The 10,006-nt window shown below is 44.1% G+C and overlaps 1 protein-coding gene across 1 annotated transcript in view; it reads right to left on the bottom strand.

Annotated features, from left to right (window-relative positions):
• The window catches only part of NEB (nebulin), a 207,242-nt gene extending 197,602 nt beyond the window's left edge, over window positions 1-9,640 (bottom strand). The window contains exons 1-4 of the mRNA XM_038751620.1: window positions 9,605-9,640; window positions 4,937-4,978; window positions 3,028-3,192; window positions 602-709 (exon numbers count right to left, since the gene is read on the bottom strand). Of these exons, the coding sequence (XP_038607548.1) occupies window positions 602-709; window positions 3,028-3,192; window positions 4,937-4,978; window positions 9,605-9,640 (351 nt within the window). The remainder of the gene's footprint in view (window positions 1-601; window positions 710-3,027; window positions 3,193-4,936; window positions 4,979-9,604) is intronic.
• Between the last annotated feature and the right edge of the window lie 366 nt (window positions 9,641-10,006).

Consider the following 10,006-nt stretch of genomic DNA (forward strand, 5'->3'; position numbering starts at 1 on the left):
AAGTTGCCGTTTAGCAAATGGAGGTACAGCGTTGACCTGCCATGACTATTTCATATTCCCTACCTCCCATCCCCAGATATACCTTGGAGTACGCTACCTCAATCAATCAATCGTATTTATTGAGCGCTTACTATGTGCAGAGCACTGTACTAAGCGCTGTACTTACCTCAGCAACCTAGAGCATAGCGGCATGGTCTAGTGGATAGAGCACGGGCCTGAGAATCGGAAGGACCTGACTTCTAATCCCGGCTCCTCCACTTGTCGTCAGACTTTTAAGTCATGACTTCTCTATGCCTCAGTTACCTCATCTGTAAAATGGGGAGTAATGCCGTGAGCCCCATGTGGGATGTGAACTGTGTCCAACCTGATTAGCTTGTATCTCTCCCAGCGCTTAGAACTGTGCGTGACACATAATAAGCGCATAACAAATATCAATATTATTATAATTATAGCTGCTTTCTGATTAGCTCCTCCTAGACCACCCATGATACCTCATGGTACAACAGCCTCCCCCGCCTACCAGAAGCCAAAACCACATCCCATTTGACCTTGGTATTCAAGGGTTTCCTCTCTTCACTCCATCCTCAGAGGCGGTACTCACCTCGCTGAGCTGATCTTGTACTTTCTTGATCCTGCGAAGTTCGGGGGTATCGGAGGTGGTGGCATACGGCTGTCCTTTGGCTTTCTCAAAATTCTCTTTGTACTTATTCTGAAAGAGAACCCTGACTGTTAGCCTGACACAGGCAAACACTGTGGAAACAGCAAGGCCCAAGACCTTGTTCGTTATCATTTGTTGCAGAAACACTGAACATGACAAGGTCCATTTGCAATCCCACAAAGCAATCATCCACTTATTTGTGGGTCTTCCTGAGCTCACTCACTTCGGAGTCCAGGGGCAGCAGAAAATTGCTACATGCAATTTCCTCCGGCACATCCTTCAGTGATTTTCTCGGTGGAAATTTTATTCAAGTGGTGGGAAAGAGAGAGAAAATAAAATCCCAGTCCTTCTGGGCAATGAATGCCAGTGGCTGGTAAATTAGCTTATCCTAACAGACTCCAATTGCTTATGCAGAATAGATTCGCCTATTTTCTGTGCCTAGAAAAGCCACTGTATTAAGCATCCACCGTAAGAATAAGGGAATCCGAGCCAGGGTGTCACTGCAACTCAGATTTCCTAAAAAGGTAGCCCAGTCAAAAAAATTCTTTTTTAAGATTTTTTAAGATTTTAGACTGTAAGCTCGTTGTGGGTGGCAGGAAATGTGTCTGTTCCATTGTATTTTTCCAAGTGCTTAGTACAGTGCTCCGCACACAGTAAACACTCAATAAATAAAACAAATGGGGGCTTGGGCAGCCGAGATCCAGTGAGAAAAGAGAGGCCAGGAGCAGGCAGGATGGTGTTTTACAACCAACAGACTGAATCATACAAATTTCGTTCAGCAAATTAAATGACTGGCCAATTTAGTTGTTCTAGCTAAACCCATTTGTTCATTTATTCAGTGATCTATATTAAGCACCTACAATGTGCTGAGCATTTTATTAGGCACCTGAGAGAGTTCAATAAAACCGAAAGACCTAGACCTTTCCCTAAAGAGAGTTTATAATCTAATTAGGAACGTCAGTCCCACTACCTGGAGTTACTCAAAAGTTTTTGGAAAACAGTGGCCAAATTCTGCAAAACTTGCAGAATTACACACGAATGGCCATTTACAGTCCTGGGATTAGAGAGGATCATCCGAGATCATAACTGAGTCCTCTATTTTATGTTGTTTAAAAAAATCTAAGATACATTTTTTTCAATAATAATTCCTATTATTGGCAGATATTTGTGTGTGTGTGTGTGTGTGGTGGTGGTGGGGGGGGGGGGGGTCTTCCTTAATGCTGCAATGTTCCCAAATATATTTTTATATTCTATAGGTTACTCCATTTAAAGATTATCCTCCTACTCAGTCATAATTAACATGTAGCATTTTTCTAGACCCCTTGCAAACTGTCACGCTTTCTCCCTCCCCCCCACATCTCCTATCCCATCATTGTGGATTCTTCATCATCATCATCAATTGTATTTATTGAGAGCTTACTATGTGCAGAGCACTGTACTAAGCGCTTGGGAAGTACAAATTGGCAACATATAGAGACAGTCCCTACCCAACAGTGGGCTCACAGTCTAAATTACTTGTACCTCAATAGCTATGTGCATTTTAATTGCATCTCTGCCTAACTGCTACAGGGACTGCAGAGGCTGTATTCCCCCGTGCCAATTGCTTTCTAAGGACCACAGTGCTTAGTACAGTGCTCAGCACCAGGTAAAGGTGATGGCTGCTCCTGCGGAGGACAACGAAGGAGCCGCAGTCCAGTCACAAAGAGTTAGGGATCGAGAACCTGCATGGAGACCTTGATTTTAGTGCTAGTGGTTGGTGCATGGCTATGCCCACTCTCTCATTTGGGCCAATCGTGTTTCTGCTGGAGCACAAAGAGCAAGTGAGCAACAGTGCAGCAAACATTTCTTCGGCCCACACGTCGGTCCCGCAGGTAAAATGCTGCATTATAGTGCCATAACTTAGCAAGAGGCAGAAAACCAGCATGGCCTGGTGGCTAGAGCACAGGCCTGGACATCAGAAGGACCCTAGCTCTAATCCCTGATCTACCACTTGTCTGCTGTGTGACCTTGGGCAAGCCGCTTAACTTCTCTGTGCCTCAGCTACCTCGACTGTGAAATGGGGATTAAGACCGTGAACCCCACGTGGGACACGGTCTGTGTCCAACTTGATTAGCTTGTATCTACCCCAGTGCTTAGTACAGTGCCTGGCACATAGTAAACGCTTAACAAATGCTGGATTAAAAAAAAAAGAGGCTGCTTCGGCAGTGATCGTACCAAGTGCCAGAAAGGTGAATGCAAAGGATGAGCAAAAAGTAGATTTCCTTAGACAAAAAATGCAATATATTAGAAAAAGCCCAACGAGATTGAAATTATCCCCCCCAACCACCAAAGTAGAACTCCTGTGGAGATCAAGGATTGTAGGAACATACCTGGCTAAAGAGATTTTGCATTTTCTGACTGTGTGCTATGTAAGGAGTCATGAATTTGGAAGAGTCCACTTTCTTCCGTACGGTTCTCTTTCTCTGAACCGGCTTGGCTGGTTCCTCATATCCAGTTGATGAGGTTGTCGTCGTTTCATAGACTTTTGTAATCGTCTAAGGAGGGAATTGGGGATTTTGGAGTCACAAAAAATGACCATAACAAGGTTTTTCAACTATGAAGTCTACTGTCTTGAAGCCAGTATTAAGAGTCCGGAGTTAAAGAGCAAAATTTTGCAAATATCCAAAGCAAAATATGCATTGAACAGTCTCCCAAGAGAACCATTTAACCAATAAAACTGTTACAAACCCAACTCGCACCCAAATCTCAGACCTGACTGTGGTTTGCATTACCGGATGAAAGCTTGCTTATGCGCTTGCATGCAGACATTTAAAATGGCGGTAAAACATCTCCAAATAAAATAGCATTAACCCCATGGAAAAGGGCCAAGCTCTATTTGAGTTGAGGCTTAGGCAAATTGTGCTTCACATTAAAGGAGCCAAAAGTCACCAATTAAGCTCCTGATGCTAGTAATCCCTGTGAAATAGACCGAGCAAGTGGCTAACAAAAGCTTTTTGAAAAACGTTGTTTACGCTTGCTGTTTGCTCTATTGCACCGAGTTGGATTATTCTTTAAGCATTCGAATCAATCACGAAATGCAACCGGTCTTTCATTTAGCTTGTTCATTTCCAAAACAGGTCTTTTTTGACCTGATGGACCCTGGCTGTGAAAGGATGGCAAGGCTCTGAATCCATAACACGCCTTTATTTTAGAAGCACAAAATGCTTCAACCCTCTCTCGACTAAGCTTGTCGTGGGCAGGGAATGTATCTGTTTACTGTTCCATTGCACTCTCCCAAGTGCTTAGTACAGTGCTCTGCACGCAGTGAGAGCTCATTAAATATGACTGAATGAATGAGCGTGTCATTTGTTTTCCCCACCTCCCTTAGTAATGAGCCGAGTCAGGTGTTTTCCTAATGTTCAGATGAAGAAACTGAGGTCAAAAGACTTGCCCAGGGTCTTAAGTGAGTCAAGACTAGGAAACAAGCCTTATTACCCAGAAGCTAGGGCTTCTTTTCGCTGGAGCTCCTCTCTCTTGTGAGAAATGTTGCCTCATTAGCCTGTTCGTCGTTCTGCTAGCATACTAGTCCGTCTGTTTGATTTTCTCTAGGCATTATACAGCATGAATACAAGATTACCTCCGGGACACTAATCCCGTGTTCTGTCTGCGGGAGTCAGGCTCCATAAAGTCATAATCTCTTAAATGACAGGACTAAATGAAAACCCGTTGCACCACTGCTTTCAGCGCTTTCAAGGAGACAACTCCACCCAAAGCCAAATTTTCAAGCAAAGCTTCGTCATAAGAGAGGTATTTCACCTTGAAATGAGAATTCCAAGTTGGAATATCTATCTGAACGGCTTACTCGGAATTTATGGAAATACCGAGTAGCATTGCATGGCATCAACATAGAATCCCACTCTATGACGATGGTCTGCACTTTGGAAACTTCCTGAACCGATACCGCATGCCTCAGCAGAGGGTAGAATCCATTCACGTGGCCTCCGCAACAGGTGGAGATAGGAGTTTCTTTGGCTCTATTTCCAGTTATCATCTCTACCATAAATAGAACCTCTAAGATTATCAGGAAGCCACCCTTAGACATTCTGGCTACTACTTCATGTGTTCAAGTTGGTGAAATAACTCTTCAAAACCCTTGTTTTCGGCCCCCATTTCCGGCTTCCCCCTCTCCTCACACCCTTCCACTTGCGGCCTTGATGGCCGGTGTAGGACTGAGGATAGGGTGAAGCTCGTTGTGGTTTACACACTATATAGCTTGTGCAAATACATGGAGGCCTTTACCTCCCCAGGCACCTCTTCGATGATCGTCTCTTCTGTGTAGTACTACAAACAGAGCACAAACAGGCATCACTTCCCACGAACACCCCCCACGTCCACTCTAACTCATCCAAGTTCCCGACCCTGGTCAACGGACACGATCTCAGTGTGTTTGAGAAACTGTGGGCGGGATGTGAAGGGGCTGTACGGCCAGAGAGGTAGAAGGCATTTTTATTTCTTGGAATAGTCTGGAAAACACAGGGAACGTGTCGGTTTATTGTCATAGTGTACTCTCCCAAGCGCTTAGTATGGTGCCCTGCACACAGTAAGCGCTCAATAAATACAATTGACTGGCTGAAAACCCTGCCAACATGTGAGGAAACCTTATTTGTTTTGTATTGGGGATACGCAGCGGAGGGATGACCAGAGGGTCAAATGATGTTTGCTCTCCGGCTGAATCCCTGCCTCTGAGGTCAAGGCCGCCCTTCGCCATCTTCCGGAATTCTCCTCAAGAGAGAACGAAGGGGCTGCATCCACTTGGAAGGTGAAGCTTAATGGGCACACCGAATTTCCTAGATCCTCTTTCCTTCACCCAAGCTTCCTGGCCTGAAAGGGGGCACTGGACTTGATGACCGCTCCAGGACACTTCCAGTCTCGTGATTCTAGGGACCTGGGAGAAGTTGGAAAGGAAGCGCCGTGCCCAGAGATGCAGTTGAACTAGGCTCCTTCCCAGCAGTGTGACAAGAAGTGCTTAGTACAGTGCACACAGTAAGTGATCAAGAAACACCACTGGTCAAAGACAAAGACCGGGGCTGACTACCTCTTGCACTCCAGAGGATTGTGCATTCCCCCAGGGAATTTCCAACTCCTCCTTGGTCCCAATCTTCCAGACTCTGCTCTCTAGTGAGATAAGAGCCTTCTTCCTACCCTACCATGCTAGCTGTATGATGGCCACCGAAAAGGCCTTCTGGGCTAGAGCATTTTCTAGCCACAAAGTCACCCTTCTCCCAGGCAGCTCCACCCCTCTTCTCCATACACACTTTTAGGGAGCGTGGATGGGAGCGGTGCGCGGAAAGAGAGGCGGCTGGGGTTGGGGCCGGAGGTGAGAACCCTCCTGAAATTGGAAACCCTGTCCAAAGTGATTCTTCTTCCAACACCGGCAATGGAGAGGCCAGGATTAGAAGTTGGCTGACATTTTATTCGTGATATGTAAGGGGCACTACTCTACGATGGAAACATTAGCAAAGTTTTGTGGGAACCAGGAGTCACCAGGAGAAGATATGGAAAAAGAACCCCTTGGATCATTTGAGCCTTTTCCCGCCCCTCCATCAGCTCAGGGCATCTTTCACTCCACTTCCTTTGTGTTGTGGAAAAAAGAGAAAACACTACATTTTCCATCACGAGATTCCTCTGCTGGAGACGCAACTCAGTTCATCCTCAGCTCAGACTGCTAGAGAATCGTTTGCTTGATTTCATTCCATTTGGTGTTCCCAAGCCCGTGTCTAGTTTTACGGGACATTCCCTAATAATAGTAATAATAGTATTTGTTAAGTACTTACTATGTGCCAAGTGCTGTTCTAAGCGCTGGGTAGACAGAAGGTAATCAGGTTGTCCCATGTGGGGCTCACAGACTTAATCCCCATTTTACAGATGAGGTAACTGAAGCACAGAGAAGTTAAGTGACTTGCCCAAGGTCACACAGCTAATAAGCGGCGGAGCCAGGATCAGAACCCACGACCTCTGACTCCCAAGTGCTCTTTCCACTAAGCCACGCTGCTTCTATATGCATTCTTGCTTGTTCACGGACCTCGCTTCTGCTGTACTCAGTCTCTTTTGTTGTACAATCATTCACGGATCCATCTCTCTAGCTGCGTGCCTGCCCTTCGGTGTTGTTTTCTGTTAGAAAAACAGCTGGCATGAACTGTAACCAGTTTGCTTGCCTCAACTGTGCCCAGTCAAATGTGAGTTACAGGAGGGGGTTGAGTAAGAACTATTTAGAGATCATCACAGCGATGACAAGGAAGAAGTTTCCCCCAGTCCTCCCGCGCTTGAGGACAAGGTTCCAAAAAGATGACCTTTTCTAATCCGCAATCTCTCTCTTCTGGACTGTTTGAATCCCTCCATTAGACAGAGGAATGGGAGTGGGAGGATTGAGTGCATAGACAAGGTTGTACGTGCTTGTGGGGATGGAGGGGAGAGGGGGGAATGTCTGACACTTTCCCAGCAACAGCCCACTCTCCAACCCGTTCATGAGAAGGTTCCAGTGCACCATCTTGGCATAATTAGCAAAGGAAAAAGCACTAGTGATTGACACCGATAATGAAGTGCCACGTAGCCTGAGAGTGCTCGAAAATACACACGGACCTGAATGGAAAAATTTAACTTAATAGCTTTTTGTTGTCTTCCCTTAGACTGTGAGCCCCGTGTGGGACATGGGCTATGTCCAACCTGATTAACTTGTATCTACTCCACTGCTTAGAACACCGCTTGGCGCATAGTAAGCGCTTAACAAATACCACAACTATTATAATTATTACCTCAGTATTTTGCTTGCTGTTCGCTAAAGCTGAAATAGCAATATGATTGCTAAGGCAGTTTTTCTGTCACTGAAATTTTAGCATTAGTACAATATTGTAGTTATGCCCCAAGAAAGCTGCCCTTACAAAAATGTAATTTGTTCACGGGATCTGTTACATTTACCTCAGCGCCAATTCTGATGGTTATCCACTGCATTAGTGCCAATAATTACATACTGTTTCCTTCATTTCCTTCCTTTGATTTAGGGTATATCAATCAGTCGGAGGTATTCCAGGTCAGGTGACCTCATTCCCATGCCATAAATACTATTGATTGATCCCTCTTGAGAGGTCTCAGCACGGGTCTGCATAATGTTACATATTATAAATTATTTATTTATGTTAATGTCAGTCTCCTCCTCGAGACTGTACGCTTGGGAACGCGTCTGCCATCTCTGTTGTATCGTACTCTCCCAAGTGCTTAGCACAGTGCTCTGCACACAGTGAGCACTCAATACATATCATTGATGATGATGAATTATTGAGCCCTTACCTTGTGCAGATAGGTGGATGGAGGCTGAAAACCAGCTTGGGTTCTAACGCTCCAAGTTAATTTGTCTCTTCAGAAAATATTTAAACAATTATTTAAGAAAATAACTTACTCATTTTGGTATGGGGTTTGGGGGAGTATTTTTGCTTTCTGAAGATTTATGACTGGTCTTTTGGCCTAGTTTTTTTGCCTATTCCATCGCAGCACATGGAATTTCAACTGACATCAAAAAGACAGCCAACCTACAGTTCCAGGTACGTGAAAGGGTCTAGCTGCTTCACTCTCTCACTAGTGACGCGGATTTCGGGTCGGACTGGGCCAGCAAGTGGAATTTGTCGGAGAAGGAGCCTGAGCAACTGGAAAGAGCACAAGCTGGGGAGTCAGGAGTTCTAATCCTGGCTCCGTCACAACTACTCTTTGCCCTAGTTTCCTCATCTATAAAATAGGGATTCAATTTTTGTTCTCCCCCTTAGACTGTCAGCCTCATGTGGGCCAGGGACTCTTTCCAACCTGATCATTTTCTATATATCCCAGCACTTCATGCAGTGCTTGACAAATGCTAAGATTATAGCATATATTATTATTATTATTATTAATAAATGTTATTATTAGCAGTGATGGAACAAAAAAGGTATGGAAGGAAGAGTCTTTTATAAAACTGCTGGTAAATAAGACTCTGTTCTTGTATGCAATGTGGTTGAATCAGACTGGTCAAGTACTAGCTTTAATTTCCAGGGAGACCACGATTACGGAAAGTGGCAAATGATGTTTTATTCAAGTTGGGGCCCAAAAACGTGCCTGTTGTATGACATCTGACCACAACATTAATTATTCTGTCCAGAATTTCTCCTTCTACAGGGTTTGGCAAATATCAAGCAATCTCATATTCACAGCCCAAGAGTCACTGTGATATTTTTCCCTCAACCTCTGATAGTTGCCCTTGAAAACAGCGGAACCAAAGGTTAGAGCTGGTGAAGGAAAACAAAAGTGAATCTCCACTGAATAAACATTAGCCCTTTGGAGGCAAAAGAAGAGTCGCTTCATATCAATCTTAGGGGACAACTAGTCCTATAAGATTTCCTTGTTTTTTTAAATTTCACCCCAAATTAAATGCTCCACCAATTCCACAGGCAAAAAGAAAGACACCAGAGGGAAATTGGAGAAGCAATTCTTGCCTGTGAGTTGTCTGGAATCCAGAAAAAGGAAACCCTTCTAATTTCTTGATCCAACAAGTCTTGGAAATTCATCAACACGGTTGCCCCCATTTCCCCTATCTTCTCCGCTGGATCAAGGGACTAATAGCAAATAGGATTTGCCATTTACCTTCTCCCTTTGATCTCCCCATTGCTTTCTTTTCGTGTTAACAAGACCCACACAAAAAACGGCCTTCAACTTTTCACTTTTTTTCTTGAAAGTTGAAAGAGAAGCAATAGTTGGATTTCCTTTCAAACCTGATTCCCACAGAATTAGAGTGAAATTCAACCCAAAGTACCATTTGGTAGAGGTGAATGATAAGTCTTTGGGAGTTTGTGCTAACAGGCAATGTCTTTTTTAAAATGATGAATTTGCTTACAATGCAGTGAAGGGCGCCAAAGAAATTCAGCCCATAAAAGTCGTCCATCTTACCTCGATCACCTCCTCATATTCATCCTCGTCTGCCATTTTGCCAGAGTAGTACTCTGTCACCTACCAACTTTGTAAATTCCAGAAAAAAGAAAATAAATTATATATTAAAATCTCATGAAGCACTGGTGGCCACGTTCAATCTGTGTATTTTACATTCCTATATTTTATTGGCAAAGCTAAAGTAGACAGTCATAATGAGCCTTTAAAAAGCATAGCCTTGCTGTCCTTAATCATATCTCTCTAATATTATTGCCCCTAGCTGAAGGTTCAACCTAGCTACATCGGTATTTTTTCCCTTGAGAAGGGAACATAACATTTAGATTCTCAACAACTCCCAAGGACAACATTTCCATACAAAGTGCCCAGTGTAAGAACTGTTCTCATGATTCTGTTACAAGTGCT

Source organism: Tachyglossus aculeatus, chromosome 9, assembly GCF_015852505.1.
Source record: "Tachyglossus aculeatus isolate mTacAcu1 chromosome 9, mTacAcu1.pri, whole genome shotgun sequence".
NCBI lineage: Eukaryota > Metazoa > Chordata > Mammalia > Monotremata > Tachyglossidae > Tachyglossus > Tachyglossus aculeatus.